At 42.8% G+C, this 16,707-nt stretch overlaps 1 protein-coding gene across 1 annotated transcript in view; it reads left to right on the top strand.

Moving 5' to 3' along the window:
* Positions 1 to 16,486, top strand: part of CTTNBP2 (cortactin binding protein 2) — a 126,574-nt gene extending 110,088 nt beyond the window's left edge. The window contains 7 exon segments of the mRNA XM_054988126.1: positions 140 to 345; positions 1,963 to 2,148; positions 4,198 to 4,258; positions 8,730 to 8,853; positions 10,629 to 10,733; positions 14,574 to 14,786; positions 14,788 to 16,486. Coding sequence (XP_054844101.1) covers positions 140 to 345; positions 1,963 to 2,148; positions 4,198 to 4,258; positions 8,730 to 8,853; positions 10,629 to 10,733; positions 14,574 to 14,786; positions 14,788 to 14,817 — 925 coding nt within the window. The 3' untranslated portion in view covers positions 14,818 to 16,486.
* Positions 16,487 to 16,707: the final 221 nt, after the last annotated feature.

The following is a 16,707-nucleotide window of genomic DNA, read 5'->3' as shown; positions in this document are numbered from 1 at the left end:
CACCCATCACTACAGTATTTTTAGCAAGGCAGAGAATAACCTTGGGTTATGATGTTCTATGCTTTCTTCCCAAGCTTTTGAAGGTCATCTTCAGTGCGTCTAGCATTTGTGGTCACACATTTTTGCTGTGTTCTTCCAGGTGGATGTCCAAATTATGGAATGCTGTCATTGCACCCCGAGTTCAAGAAGCAATTCTCTCCAGAGCTTCTCTGAGAAGACCAACGGCACTGGGACAGACTACAGTCAAGAAAAGTCCAAGCCAAGGACAGCAGGCTGTGGTGAAAGCTGCTCTCAGCATCTTGTTAAACAAAGCGGTTCTTCATGGCTGCCCTCTTCCCAGAGCAGGTGAGACACGAGTCAGTGCCTAGAACTAAAGGCCTAGAGTGAACACTGTAGCCCTCTGCATATGTTCTTATCACATGTTTGACCGATGCACATGGAGGGGTACAAGGACACTACCAGTCCTGCCCACCCACCCCAGTCAATGAGCACTGTGAAGGAAGTGCATGCTCAAGGTGTTATCCCCATGATCAGGAGAACTTGAAAACCATACACTTTCTCCACTTGTACGTGTCATGCTCACGAGCCAGCACTGGTTGGGGGAGATGAGCAGGGCCATGCCATTCTTACCCACTCCCCCTCTATGTGAGTTGATTGAATGTAGGATTGGAACATATGTATAGGGCTTGTAATCCAGCAGCCCTGGTACATGTGGAAAACCCAGACAAATAACTGAAACAATAGTTTGAAGTGAGATCAGTTTGGAGGGAAATATTTTCTTTTAAGAAATCTACAAAGGGCTCAAGGAAGTGCTGTCAACAGGGATCAGAAATAAGCATTGAAAAGCCCACGACAGCTTACCAGTAAGTTCTGTGGCAAATCAATTCCTGACTACAAATATTTAATATCACCAAGGATCCCTTTCAGTTTTACTGTATTGCTGTAAAAGGCAGTAGTTCATGGGGTTATTCTACAGCACTACGATAACATTTGAAGACCATGGACACCAGGATGGGACTAACAGCATGGAGTTTTTCCATGGAATTAACACTCTGGCTCCTCTGTTTGTTTGTTTGTTTGTTTGTTTCCTTTTTTTTGGAAAAGGCTTCAAGTGCTCGTTGTATAGAAATGGTTTCATGTCTCAGTTTAGTGTTTTTTATCCAAGTGTTTTCTGTATAAGTCTCATAGTTCTACCAGATGTTTTTCTGTCTAGCCATACCCTGTTCTGTGTTTTCCTCAACCTCTGTGTTTTCTTCACCATATCCGTCTCTTTCTTTAAATCTCTTTTCCCTCTGTTTGTCATGCTTTCTTTGTCAGCATCACCTGTCTTTGGAATAAATTCATTTTAATTTATGTACTATGTACTGTATTTTTACTGGACAGTTGGACAGTTCGTTGTTGAAGCTTATCTTTATTGTCCAACCCTTTATTAATCTGTTCTCAAAGCTTTCTCACATTTTTGTACAATTTTTTTAATCCCAAGAATCACAGTGACATCTGTTTTATACAGATTAAAAGTTTGGCGTTTTGGAGAATGGGTCAAAAGTCTGAAGAGAGTCTGTGTAGTGTGATGGTTGGAGTGTCACAGTACGACCAAAGAAGTGGAGAGTGCCCTCAAGTCATAATTGACTTATGGTGACCCCTGGTAGGGTTTTCATGGCAAGAAGCTAACAGAGGCGGTTTGCCATTGCCTGCCTCTAGGACCAAGGAGGCCAAATCTTTATTCATCCCTGCAGTTCACAGGCTGATCTTGGAATGGGCCTAATTTACCTCATAGAGTTGTTGTCAAGGAAGGAACAGTAATGAATTCACTCTGAATTTCTTGTAAGGACAAAAATGCAATAGAGACACAGAGAGAACCCTGGAGCAAAGGAAGAAATGTTAGCAACCCAGGATAGTGCTTCAGACATGATGTGCCACAGGATTTTCACTGCATCTTATTATTTTTTTTCAATACTTCAGAACTGGATCGGTACATTGCTGATTTTAAAGGAGGGAACTTCCCTCTTTCTGTGGTATCAGGCTACAAGAATTGCTCCAAGAAAAAGGGGGAAGGCGCTGCTTGGAGAAAAGTGAGCACAAGTCCTCGCAAGAAGCTGGTCCACTCCTCAGCCCAGTCGTGGAGCAAGAAAGAAGAAAATGTAGAAGGTAACAGCTGGTGGAAGTGGAGCGAATGGAAACGTGAGCCACTAAAGAAGCAGCAGAGAGTATCCCTTAGTTCCATTCAGACAAGATACACGTGAGAATGTGTATCTTACCCATGAGAATGCAACTCCAGCTTCTTTAATTTCTGGGCTTTTAACCAATTTGCACTCAAGACACACTGAGCAGTAACTTTATGTGGATTCTTTTGATTTTCTAGTTCGGCACAGAACCCTGTTAAACTTTATGGTGAATAGGCATCAGTAATGCCTCGTAGATGAATCCCTTTGACTATTAATGTTCTGATTGCAAGACAGCGAGACTGTTTTTAAAAGTTCCTACAGAGGCACATGGCTGTCTGAAGAGTTCCTTAGGAGGTTCCTTGGGTATCTGGCTTTCTGAAGAACTGTTGGAAGCATAATATTAAGCTCCAATAGTGAGCAAACATGTGCAAAATCTTTTTCCCCTGCGCATTTCTTTGCAGCAAGGTAGTTCTGATTTTTCATTTCTCTAGACACAGGAGTGCCATCGGATCCTTCAAGAGCAGGGCGACAACCCGCCTTCAGAATATGATTGCTTAAATCAAGCACTGTGGTTTAGCGGTTCGGTACTGCTTACACAAATGAAGCTAAAGCTGAAGCCTCATTTGACGTGATGCCTGTAGGGTGCTTCAGTGGTAGAGCATCTGCTTAATATGCAGAAGGCCCCAGGTTCCATGCCAGGCATCTCTAGATAAAAGAACCAAGTAGGAGGTGATCTGAAAGACCTCTGCTGAGACTCCACTAAGCCTCTATCATTCAGAAGATACAGAATGTACAATACTGACCTTTAGGGACCAGACGTCTGACTCGCAGGCAGCTTCATGTGTTAATGGCTAGTGTAGTATGGGACATGCCCCTGATGTTTGCATGAGGAAGGGAGGGCGCAGCTCGCTCTGTATATCGCTCTTTCCCATCGCTTGGTTGCCACATCCATTTTTTTTCATTCACACAAAAGCTTTGGAAAAGAGGTGAACAATTCTGCACATTTGTTCTATCAGAAATTTTTCATTGTCCCTCTCGTTTATTACGATGACTAGTGGCCTTTTTTCTTTTGTTCCTGAAGGCCTAGGGCCCAACCGTGGCCCTGAAGGAGAGGGGGGAAGTGGGGGGGGGTACGGGGCTCCAAAGGCCAGCCACTGGGCTGCCTCAGAAACCCCACTGCCCAGCACGGCCACTACCATGGCGCAGAATTAATGCAGCTGAAGCTATAAGGAGCCAGGGAAAGCCTGATTAAGGCGGGGGGTCCTGGCCCCCAGGGCCACCAAACTGCTGCGGAGGGAGTTGGCAGGGTGCTGCCAGCTACTCCCTTCTGCCCTGATGTCATCGCCACCACTGCAATCGCTGCTGCATCTCTGCCGTCGCTGCTGCCACCAGAGAACATGCTCAGTGTCTTAGGTTATTCCGTGCCTCTCTCTCCTTCTTTTCCCTATCAGGGACAGCAAACAGAGCCACCAGCCCCAGCAGCCAGGGGGGCCAAATTATTCAATCAGAAATTTTTCATTGTCCCTCTCATTTATTATGATGACTGGGAGCCTTATTTCTTTTGTTGCTGCTTTTTTAATGTTCTTGTGTCCCTTTAAACAGACCCAAATTTAATTTCAGCCACAACTTTATTTTTTCTGGATTAAAAAATAAGTAATAATTTTAAGCAAAGGAGTCGGTTCTAGTGTAAGCAGAAGTTTTTTTTTTTAGAGGGAAAATTGCCAAAGAAATAGCAGGCATGCACATACCACTCTGCCTGCTCCCTTCTTCAGCATGGTTGTATAAAGTCCTTGAGCTGGTCAGTGCAGTATATTTAATCTCCTTTGGATTGTGGATAGGACTATGGGAACCACTGCCTGTATATATCTCGATTCCTGTTACAGAGTTTGCAGACTTCTGAGGGGCGTGAGAGGCTTGCTTATAGCTATTGGCACATGTGGCTTTTCTTTCTTCTTAAATAGTGTCTTGCTTAAGATGAAGAAGAAATCAAAATTCTCTTAATCTTAATCTTCTCTATCTTCCTCTTCTGTAGGAATAAAATCAAAGAACGTGTTGCAGGAAAATGGCAACAAAATTGCTTCTCTGACAAAAAAGTAAGTTACTGGCGGGGTGCGGGGGGGGAGGTTCCTAAAGATTTAACCAAGAATAAAATAACTGTGTGTGTCTGAGAGAGAAAACATTCTCTTACCAAGTCCTGCTGTCTATGCAGAGGTGAAATAGGAGCCAGAAACAGGGCTTTTTTGGTGGTGGCATCTTCCCTTTTGGAACGCCCTTCCCCTTGAGGACCACCTGGTGCCTACTTTACTGTCCTTTATGTGCCAGGTCATAACATTTCTCTTTACTCAGGCTTTGAATTGAAGTGTTATATGATCTTTTAAAACCGTTTTCATGCCTCTCTTCCAGTCTGAGGGTGGTTTTCTGAATATCATATTTAAGTTGCTTCATGCTGTGTTTATAGCTTGTTTTAATATTGATAATTTAATGGGTTTTTTATTTTATTTGTTTTTACTTTGTGAGCTGCCTCAAGCAGGACACTGGAGCAGCAGCACATACATTTTCTACATAAATACATTCAATGTAGACACACCATACAAGATACATATACACAGACATAAGAGAGGAGAGAGAAAGAGAGAGAGACACCCATTTTATTTCTGGTCCCATTTTTAGGGAAGTTACAGGCAATTGCTATTAACCCACAATTGCATGGCAAATCCAGTGGTGCTTCACATGGGTCAGATGAGCCTCGCTAACACCCCTGAAATTGCTCAGGGCATGAGACATCAAGGGTGCATAAGATTCATCTGTCTCTGGTCAGATTATTTATTTATTTATTTATTTAATGGGATTTTTATGCTCTCCAGGGAACCGGCCTGGGGTGGCTTTCCAAATAAAGCTTCATAAAAATATAAAACCTTAGAAGCTGTTAATTAAAACCCAGCATTAAAAATCCAGCCAGGACAGAAAAACAGAGGATCAAGCACCTTAAACTGAGCATCCTATTTCTCAAGCTAAAAGCAGATTATAAAAAATGGTGTTAAGAGATCAACCCCTTCATTATAAGCCTGGGTAGACAGAAAGGTTTCTGCCTGATGCTTCAAAGAGAGTAGCGTAGGTGTCAGGTGTTCCTTGAGGGGAAGTGGGGAACACACCACAGGTGAGGTGTCACTGCTGAAAAAGCCCTATCTCTGGTTGCCACCCACCTCACCTCCAAAGGCAGGGGCACGGAGAACAGGGCTTGTGAGGCGCATCTTAACTGGTGGACTGGATAGTATGGGACAAGGAAGATCTTCGATTATTCTGCCCCCAAGCCAAGCTTTAAAGGTAAGAAACAGCACTTTGAATTGGGCTTGGGAACAGAGGGGCATCCAAAGAGGGGAGACAATCTCAGTGCCCTGCTCCTGACAGTAGCCTGGCTGTTGTATCTTGGGCCAGCTGAAGTTTCTCAACAGTGTTCAAAGGCAGACCCATGTGGAGCTCATTACAGAAATCTAACCTGTGTGTAATCAGAGCATGGATCACAGTGCCCAAAATGGGCCCAGCTGATTATAGACACCCCACTGTTATAACCAGAGATGCCAAAAATGTGCAAATGGTTAAAAAGCATAATCTGAGGCTCAGAAATGTAGGGCATTTTTTTTTATGCCAGTTGGTGTTAGTATTTTAGAGCATTGGGTGAAAGATCAAACTGGTGGAAAGCTTGATCGTGGTACATCAGTTCAAGTGTCTGTGAATATTACCTGAAACTCTTTTCTGGATGAAACTCTTTTCTGGAAGCACTGAAAGCTACCCATTCTCTCTTTTGAACATGAACAAGTGTGTTTTAGTAGCACACTTTGCTTGTTTCAAAACATTCTACAGCCAACCAGACACAGAGATGAATTGAAGGAGGCTCAAGTCAGTTTAGGAACTTTAGACTGCAATCCTAAGCAGAGTTATGGCCTTCTAAATTCATTGAAATCAGTGGGCTTTGAAAGGTGAAACTCTGCAGTTAGTTTTTCAGAGAGTTTTCTCTATTGGAAAACACTTTCCACTTATATATCCTTTAAATCCTTGACACATGATGGCTTTCGGCTGGATATGTGATTTGCTGCTGTTGAAAACTCTTACATTTTGGTTGAAGTTAGGTGATACAAAAGGTGTCTTAGTGTTGCCTGGTCTCTAGCGGTCAATTCTTACACAATAAGACCATTGCATAAAGTTCCATTGAAAAGGGTGCATGTGTGCAGCTCAGCCCTAAAATCTTGATGATCTGGAAAAGTCCGGCCTTATTCCTAAGAGCTTTGAGGTCAATACAAAGCAAGTATGGATTGCTTGTTAATAATATGAATGGTTTTAGTAACCTTTCCTACTGCCGGGGCTTTTTCTCATTCAAACATAAGAGACAAATAGCCTTTTCCCTGGATGAATTTTGCATATATTATTGTGAAAAATATTCTGCATGTATTTGCATTGTGAAGAATATTCTGCCTTAGACTGTGAAAAAAAATTAAAGTCTGTTCCTCTTGGCCTTAGCAAAGGTCCTAAATTGTAACTCTTCGTTCTTCACAACACTTGGATCACGTGATGTTAGCAACAGCCGAGCATCCATCATAAGGTGGCATACTGAAAAGGCACATTTCCCATAGCCAGAAGATTTAGGAAGAGTATTTCCAATGGCAAGGCCCTGATACAAGGCCCCTACAGGTTTAATGGGGCATTAAATCCAAATACAGGAGACAGCACCCAATGTCGGTGTTGCAACTGCAGGATATATTTCAGATTCCAGAGCTGCTGTGTCAGTTTCCTGCAATGAAAGCAACAGAGAACCTTGGGCACTTTGAAGACCAAAAATTTAAAATAGGACTTTTGCAGACCGCTTTAGAGATTTAAGGTAGCAGAGCGGTACCCTTGATAGATGGCCACTGAAATCTGACAGGCAGAAGCAAATCTTGATTGGAATGGCAGAAGCTGGCCAAGGGATAAGGCACACATGTCAGACAGTGGCACAGCAGACTGCTTTTGCTCAGCATGGTGGTTCCTTTACCCCACTCAAAAAAGCAAGGGGTGCAGTTGTGCTGGGATGGCTGAAAGGCAGGTTGAAAGCCCCCAGGATTTTGAGGAATAGAACTTCCCTGTTTAGGAGTTGATGGTTAGAACTGGAATTTGGAGTGTGGTAGCTCTGAGTGTGAAAGTTGAAAGGTAAATTCTCCCATTGATGCCCTCATGTGTTCATAGGACCCTGCTCACAAAATACCTTTAAGGCACAGACATTACACAGCTGTTTTTGTCATTCATTGCAACTGCATTTCTCAGTGTGTATGCACTGAAAGCAAAACCAGTGAGTTTGCATACCAACATTTCTAGAACAACTTTTAGTCCTTTAGTCCCATGCAAACAAAAAATGTATCTATGTACAACATATTTGTATCTAATAAAGTCCTGTGGCTCATGGGTAGAGCATCTGCTTTGCATGCAAAAGGTCCCAGGTTCAGCCATTGGCATTTTGTAGTTAAAAGGAACAGGTGATGTGAAAAACCTTTAACTGAGACCTGGAAAATCACTGCCAATTAGGGCAGACTATATTGACCTTAATAAAGCTGTGGTCTGGCTTAAAATGGCAACTCCATGTGTTCTCCCCCTGACTCAGCAGTCCTCCATAAATCTGTTCAACCCCACCGCTCATGGCTGTGAATTCCAAAAGTCAAGTATCTGTTGTGTTAAGCTATTTCCTCTTGACTGTCTTGAATGTGCTGCCTTTCAGTTTGTTCGGGTGGTCCCTCTGTCTACTTTCTCTACACCACACATAATTTTCTATCATGCCACTCTTCTGATATGTCAAAAGTGGCTTTTAATTAAATCAACAAAACTTACCCACTTACAATTGATCTTTTCCTTTTAGAAAATCACAGAACTCAGACATACATTGTACAGTTTTGTCTGATGTGCTTTTTTGGTGTTTGGAAGAAAAAAGAAGTATTCGCAAATGAAGTACAAGCAAGAGGGTCTGCTGTGCACCTTTTTTAGAAGGGGCATTTAAAAGTTGGGCCACCCCCACCCAGAAAGGCTTGCTCCATGTTACGGCTGATGTTATCTAGAAGACAGTATACAAAACAGGCTTCAGCCATGAATTTTAGCAGAAGGGGCCCTGACCTGGATGGCCCAGATGAGATGTCAGATCTCAGAAGCTAAGCAGGGTTGGCCTTGGTTAATAATTGGATGGGAGACCTCCAACAAAGACCAGGGTTGCAGAGACAGGCAATGGCAAACCACTTCTGATAGTCTCTTGCCATGGAAACCCTGCCAGGGGTTGCCATTAGTCAGCTATGACTTGAGGGCACCATACACACAGGTCACTTGGAGGAATATTCTCCCTAGTACATGGTGGGGGTTAAGTCATAAAGGAGTTTAGGGATGATTCCTGGTGCTCCTGAGGAAACTAAAAAGAGGTACCTGCTTACTATAAATAACTTCCCGAACACCCTTGCAACAAGCTGTTACCCTCTTCATTATTTTATGCTGCCATATTTACTTTTGCGCGTCTGAGCAAATGAAATGGTGTTTTTGTTTGTTCTGTTTTTCAAGATCTCTAGATGACGACACACTAAGCTTGGATCAGAGGCTATCCCTTGGTTCTGATGATGAAGTTGACCTTGTACAGGAACTTCAGAGCATGTGTTTAAGCAAATCCGAGTCTGACATAAGCAAGGTAAATGCTGTCTTTTCCTCAGCCCGTCATAATACGTATAGCCATTTCCCTACTGCATTCAAAACACAGCACCATTCAGTCATTCCTTGATTTATCCTGCCACTCTTAGCATAGAATTCCCTTCTAACCTTTCCTTCCACATGCTGGGAGTATGTATTGCTTACTTTCACTGTCTTGACTTTCTCTCCTCACTTTTCTTGATCTGTCTGTATCAAAATCACTGATCATCTCCTCACGACCATCTCACTGTCCCATCTCTTCCACATCTTCCTTGACCTTTCTGCTGCCTTTGATGCACCTCTTCCTCAGCTCCATTCATGCCCTTGGTTTCCATGGATCTCTCCTTGCCTGATTCTCTTTCTCTCACTTAAATATTTCTAAAGGGGGAAGTGCTCTGTATGTCTTTTGCTAGTGACCCTCAGATCTGTCATCAGGCATCTGTTATTTTCTATGTTCTCATCTTGATCAAAATCTCATGGCTTTCAGCTCTGTCCCTCTACTCCATAACTTTCCCCCACTAGTGTATATTTTATTTACTTCATGCTGCAACTTCAGATCTCGGCCGTTTCCACATGGCTTACCTTCCCTTGGAACGACCCAGAACATTGCGCAAAACCCACGGAAGATCGCGTTTTCTTGCGCGAGATTTGCATGACGTCGTGTAAATCTCACGTGAGAAAACGTGATCTTCCACGTTTTTTGCGCAATGTTCCGGGTTGTTCCGAGGGAAGGTAAGCCATGTGGAAATGGCCCTCATCTCACTTCTCCAGAAGCCTGCCACCAGGCTGGGGAAAGGAAAATGGCACCAATGTGGGTGGGATCTGGAAAAAAAAAAACACAGCTTCCCATTCAAACCAGTGCAAACATGCTTTGGCTGCCGTCTTTCAAAAAAGATCATCCCAAAGCAGGTTTAGGAAAGATCACTGCAGGGGTATGCTGAATTCAGATCTGGTATTCAAGAATACCATAAATATTCGATATTCCTGAAATCTGAGTCAGATTCTTAATGTCAACCAAGAGACTCTCAGCAGAACTAACTGAAGTAAGAAAGGACAATGTTGCAAGCCCAACAGAACCAATGTCACTTAAATAACACAGGCAGTCAGAACCCAAGCCAATGCCAGCAAAACACAGCCTACCCCAAACCACAGCATCCCGACAGAACCAATGTCAAATAACCAAACTGAAACAAGGGAGGACACTTTTGTAAGCTCAGTAGAGCAAACAAAGAACATCAAACCATTACCAGACAAGTCTGCAAAGGGAGAATCCTGACTAATACGCTCACTCCCCCTTTTCCCTGGGGTGGGGGGAAATCCAGGAAAGCCTTGGAAACTCTTGGGGGCGGGGGGAAGAACTTGCAAGAGTAGCCAGCTAGCTTTACAAAGATTGTAGTTGCATTTGCCAGATAAACCCAAATAAATTCAGATTTAACCAGCATTGATTTATTTGGTGTCTCGGTTTTATTTGGGATTCCCTCATTTGATTTGGTACATGCCAATAATACTGAATTATCAATTATTCGGTATTATCTGGGTGTACTAAACCTCACACCCCTAGATCACAGCAAACTGGGAAGAACCCCAGAAGATGCACAAATGCACGGCAATGCCATGAGGATGCTGGGGGAATAAAGACAGCCCCTGTTTGGGGAGCAAAGCAGCTGTGTGGAAACAGCCTCAGTATGAGATGAACTAAAATGCTTTATGGGCTTCGAAATATTAGGATTTCCAATGCTGACCTTTCTCTCTGCCCCGTCTCCCCACCTCATTCAGATTGTCAGTTCGAAGGATGAGTTGATGGTGATGATCAGTAATTCTCAGAAGGATCCTGTGTTTTCAGCAAACATCATCAATGCAAATACATCAGCATCACAGCAGGTACAGGACAAACTATCCTGCACAGAATTTGTCGGTGTCTTAAGTGTATTTAAAACCTAAATCTAGAATTGTTCATTATGTTCCAAAGCGTGAAAGCAGTTGAGTACAATCACTGAAGCAGCTTCTTTGCTTCTACTGTATTGCCTTTGTGGTGGCAATACACCTTTGGTGAGGGAAACACTGATGCTCTTTTTTCAGAATAAACATTAATGCAATAAAAATTGTGTCCAGATGCACCTTGATTAATTGTAGTGCAAGTTGGATTTTTATCAAATGGCAGGTGCATCTGTATTTCTTAAGGTCATTGTTGTTTTTCCAGTAACTTGTTATGGAATCAAAGAGGGTGTGCCTCCAAGCCTGTCCCCCTTGCTTTAGAAACAAGAAGCCAGAGAGGGGGAAATGAGAAACTCAAACTTGCTGGCACTTAGATGTGAGCATCAGCTTCAGACGCTAATGAGCCACCCTCATATACTGTGAACCTTGCAGATGGTTGCAGTTGCCATGGCAACAGGAGAACACTTCTGAGGATGTGTCCAACTCGGGCCTAGTGTAACCCCTGCAGGATCCAAGAAGAGGGGTTGGTTGGAAGTGGCCCTTAGGAAGACCCTGAGTTGCCAGAAGGCTTTCTCCTTCCTTGAGCTGCCAGAGAACTTAGCTCTTGGTGCCTCCATAGTAGGAAAAGGAGACATTCATAAGAACAACTGGAAACTGATAAGCAGAGAGACTAGTCTGAGCCAGAATCAAATGTCATCTCCAAAGGGTCCTAAAACCATGTACTGACAGGCACTGAGGAGGAAGCCATTTAGCAGAGAGGGAGAGGCAAGGCACTACGAGTCAGGAATATGCAGTCCTAGGGCCAAGCTACAAGTGACGAATGGCACTTGAATGGCAAGTGTATTCCTCCCTGTTCACTTGCCCTCCACTTGCGCTCCACTCGATCCACTTGCCGTTCAAGTGTCATTCGTCACTTGTAGCTTGGCCCCTAGTTAGCAGAAGAACAAATGAAAGACTGAATACTGTATGCATAATTAGGCAGTTTGGATGTGCAAATGAGAGAGAGAGATAATTTTGCATGTGTTGATGGCTAGATAATTAAAATACTTGGACTGTACTCGGGCCTAGTGTAACCCCTGCAGGAGCATGAGGTAACAGCATTGACAGCACCCCAAGAGACTCCAAATGGTGGATTCAGTGTTCCTTATCATTAAAAAAAACTTGCTTCAAGTAGAGAGCAGGGAGAAAGTCTCTACATTCACTCTGTGTTTGCTTGTACTTGCTGGTTTTCTATTTGCAAGGAGTTTTCAATGTAGAGGACAGGACATTCCAATATTTGATTCTTCCCATGTAGTTTAAGTCCATTCTGCCACTTCCTGTCTCATTCTCTAGCCTGGTCAAATCATCATGTCTCACATGCAGTGCGGAGTTACACTTTAACGTTAAAGTCAATGATCTTAGGGAGGGGTAACTCCACTTAGGATGGCACTATCACGTATCGGAATATCAAAACAATGGAGGTACTTGCACAAAGCATGGAAGGCCAAGCTTTGGTACACTCATAGTCTAGTGCTCCCTATTTTTTTCAAAATCAATAAATGAAACATTTTAATGTCTTCCCTCTCACTGGTGGATGGGTAAATTTCCAAAGGTAGCCACAACCAGTGGTGAGTGCAGTATACTTACTTCTTGCTTTTTATTTGTGAGTGTGTGGGTGAGGGAGAACTCTTATGTATGTTTTGGTAATAATGGCAATGTGATGTTAGACTAGGATCTGGAAGACCCAAGTTTGAATCTCCACTGTGCCATGGAAGCTTGTTGAGCCAGCCACACTCTCTCAGCCCAAAATACCTCAGAGAGCTTTTGTAAGGATAAAATCGAGGCAGAGAAAATGATGTTTTAAGCGATTTGAGGTCTAAACAAACTGATACTACACAAATGATAACAAAATTAGCTGTATAATGCTACAAATGGCACAGTGCCTTGGACCAGATATTCCTTGCTGCCTGCCCCCCCCCCCCTCGCACATCTTTCGTCATAGACATTGTCCATTTGTTTCGGAAGGCTTAACGGTGCTTTTAACTTGTCCAGCTTCTTTGTGAAGGTCATTGCCACAACCCCTGATCCTTTGAGACTACCTCATCTTTTAGCCCTTAATAATCATAATACCTGGACTTAGGGTGCCACAAAACATTCACATGGCCTATTATGAGAGGATTTTAGGCTTGAAAGAACCAGTTAGCTTGATGTACACAAACCAGAAAACAGCTTTGTTTCATGGGTAAAGTGATTGGTATCTTCTTCCAACTTGGCCAGCTAGGTAAAATAATGCTGGATCCAAGAGGTGCTTTATACTTAAGAGGTACACTGTTATATCAAATGGCAGCTTGTAAGGTAACTGGAGTTATCAGACCACTTGGCATTTTTAAACTGTTTTTCACAGAGAACAACACCCAGACTCCTGTCTGTCAGCATCAATTAACTGTAGTCCCCTGCCTCCTCCAGCTGTCTCTTTTCTGCTGTTGGTGGTTGACAGTTTCACTTTCCACTTCATAGTTCCATTCCTCATGAACGTGATTAGAAAGAGGGCAGAGCCATTTTCCTGAAGGGTGCGATGGGGCGGGGCGGGATGAGAAAACAAGATGGATATTTCAATCTAGAAAGAGAGAGATTATCTTCATCATAGTCAAACTTCAAGGCAGAAGATGCTTAAGATTTGATGGTGGGAGAGGGGAATCTAAGAAGCCACACAGGCAGCTGTTCTCCTTAGCCATGGGCTCCAGAAATACATTGCAAATACTACTAGCCATAACTGTTTGAATTGTAGAACGATGGCTCGTTTTTTTAAACAATGCTGCTGTAGACTGGGAAGTGACTTTCGCAAAATGATCTCCTTCAAGCCCTTCTGTACTGAAATTCATTTAACAGTCCAATCCCAGCTCCAAATAAAAGTGCAACTCGTCCAATCATCTGTAAAGATCAGCCTCTGAAGCTGGGATTGGATTGTCCTGCCTTCTCCCTTCATGTAGGCACTGGTGAGCGGTCACTCACTCACAAGTCGTCCCACTAAAAATGCTGCTTTTTTGTACTAGAAAGGTTGTGAACAACACACCAACAACTTTTGATTTATATACCGCCTTTCAGGACAACTTAATGCCTCTCAGAGCGGTTTGCAAAGTGTGTTATTATTATCCTCATGACAATCAACCTGTGAGGTGGGTGGGGCTGAGAGAGCTCTGGAGAGCTGTGACTGACCCCAGGTCACCCAGCTGACTTTAAGCAGAGGACTGGGGAATCAAACCTGGCTCTCCAGATTAGAGTCCTGCCACTCTTAACTACTACACCCAGGGCTTTTTTTCAGCAGGAACGCAGTGGAACGGAGTTCCGGAACCTCTTGAAAATGGTCACATGGCTAGTGGCCCCGCTCCCTGATCTCCAGACAGAGGGGAGTTTAGAGTGCCCTCCGCGCCCTCCCCTCTGTCTGGAGATCAGGGGGCGGGGCCACCAGACATGTGACCATTTTCTCCGAGGGCAAACCACTGAGTTCCGCCACCTGTTTTCCCAGAAAAAAGCCCTGACTACACCAAACGGTGGAAGGAGGTCAGGCTCTGTGGTTTTGGAAGAGGAATGCATGCATAATGTGACAAAACTGGTAAGAAAAGAGGAGAATTGAGTTTCCTGACATTTAGAGTCTTTTGTGTTCAGTTGTCCAACAGCAATGGAAATGAAGGAGAAGCCAACTAGTATGCTTGGGCCTCCGGCTGTTGCGCAATTCTGCTTTTTTTGCTTGCCTCGGGGGCTTTGATGCTATTATGTTACATTACAAATATGCTTCTCTGTTGATAGGATGGGGATCCCAGGATCTGTCCTCTCAGCAGCAGTCGACCTGTGGAATGCAGCAACAATAAACCAAAAACTGAATCTTTCAAGAGTGGCGTTTCAAGAATGAAATCTTTTCTTCCTGTTCCCAGAAGTAAAGTCAGCACTAAGCAAAGCAGCAGCAATACAAGGCAAATAGAGGCAGTGAGTGACTCGAAAGAAGAAATTTGGAACACGCACAAAAAAAATGCAACTTGAAAAATACGAATAAATACACCTGCCTCCCATTCATTCTTTTTCCTTCCTTCCTCATCCTTTCCGTACTTTGAGTAACCTTGGAGAACAAATTCATTCACGTGTGTAAATAATTTTTAAATTGTTTTCTTTGGTTAAAATGGTGTATATGGGACCACAGTTTATTTTCTATGTAAATATAAGCTGTTTATAATGAAAATATTAGATTATATCAAATTGATCCCTTGGTAGTAGAGAGTGCTAGCTTCTTTAAATGATTTTCTAATCCAAAATGTCCTTATTGTTTAATTATATTCAGGGGCATCACCACAGGAAGTGTGGGGATATGTGTGTGCACATGTAAATACAGTATAAATATATATCTATATAAGACTTGATCCAGAGATACCTATGTACAAATGGCTGTTGCACACGGCTAGTGCCACATGTCAGTCTTCAAGGGAGAGATGTATTCATTGCATTAAGATGCAGATAGCCAGCCAGGAAGGGCCAACTGGTTATCCACAACCGCATTGTTCAAGCGGCCACTTCTGCTGGGCATCACCTTATGCATTCAGAGACTTTACCTGCAGGCCTGCTCTGCTAGTCTGCATGAGCGTCTCATGCAGTTCTCTGCATAGGGAAAAAAACAGTGGCGGGGTCCTTTGTTTTCTGCAAAAAGCAGGACCCAGGACGTTTGCATGTGTGAAAATGCTCTCCTGCACATGTGAGACACCTGCAGAAGGAGGATAAGTGGATCAGGGTGATAAATTTTATAATAGTTATATGCTGACTTTCCCGTGTTCTGTTTCATACATTAGGTTGCACAATTCTGTACAGTACTGGCTTCGAGCTAATGTACCTGTGTTTTCAAGGCAAAAAAGTTTCAGTGTTCACTTTCTGAAAAGTGAATAGAATGTGGCAATAATGGAAAGGATTGGAAATATTGCCAAGTTACTTTCAGTTATCATCTGCATTAAATATTTTAATTGCCCAGAGTACTAGGCAGCTTGGCTTATTTCTTGTCTCTCTCTTGTGTTACTTCAATTTGGCAGTCCAATTCCCTTTAGAATTATAATTTGCGCAGATTTTGCTTTTCTGTTAAAAACAGGAGGTACAAAACTTATCATAAGCAATTTGTGGTCATTTGTCCTATATATTTGTTGGGTAGTGGAGAAAAGAATCACAATTAATTGTATAAACTATTCGATATGCTATAAAACCTTTCCCCATTTGCTCATTCTTGACATACATGAATTTAGGATATTGTGTTAAAAGACAGCACTAGATAACAACACAATTATCAAAAGTAAAAACAGCAATAACTGATAGGAGGGAGGGACATATAATTTATGTATTCTGTCTGGGATAATATTTTAATTGCTATTCACCTGAGCAGCTATTCCATTCTGCATTTGTTGTCCTCATGGAATATTTTCCATATTCATGGTGGGAAAACCTATCATTCAGGTGTGCATTTTCTCTTCTATTCCTGTCTTGTCACCATTTTTTTTATAAATGAGTAGACACAGTTTCCTTCAGAGCGGACGTCAAAACCACCTGGTGAATTCTTAAGTCTGTGCCCTCCCTTCAATTCATGCTGTGAAGAAACTCAGCTGAACCGCTTCACAAGAAAGTTGTGAAATCAACTGTCACATTAAATGTTCTCCTGTCGTCATGCCAATAAAACCCTTTTTTGTACTGCAGTTTCTGCAGATATGTTTGTCTTTGTCTTCCATGTGTATAATTCAGTTCTATGCCTATTTTATGTGTTTTGTTTGCTGCACAGTACAAAAGCTGGATAGCAACTTTAATTTCTTGGTCTTCAATTTTTTGCTTTGTTTTTCGATTGCACTGTAAAGAAACTAATTCTCAGCCTACAATTCCCAGCATTTGAGGGTGGACTGTCTCTTACCTCCTGGCTGAC

The sequence above is a fragment of the Eublepharis macularius genome, chromosome 9, assembly GCF_028583425.1.
Source record: "Eublepharis macularius isolate TG4126 chromosome 9, MPM_Emac_v1.0, whole genome shotgun sequence".
NCBI lineage: Eukaryota > Metazoa > Chordata > Lepidosauria > Squamata > Eublepharidae > Eublepharis > Eublepharis macularius.
Note: the sequence above shows the minus strand (reverse complement) of the source record. Positions and strands in the feature narration are given on the sequence as shown.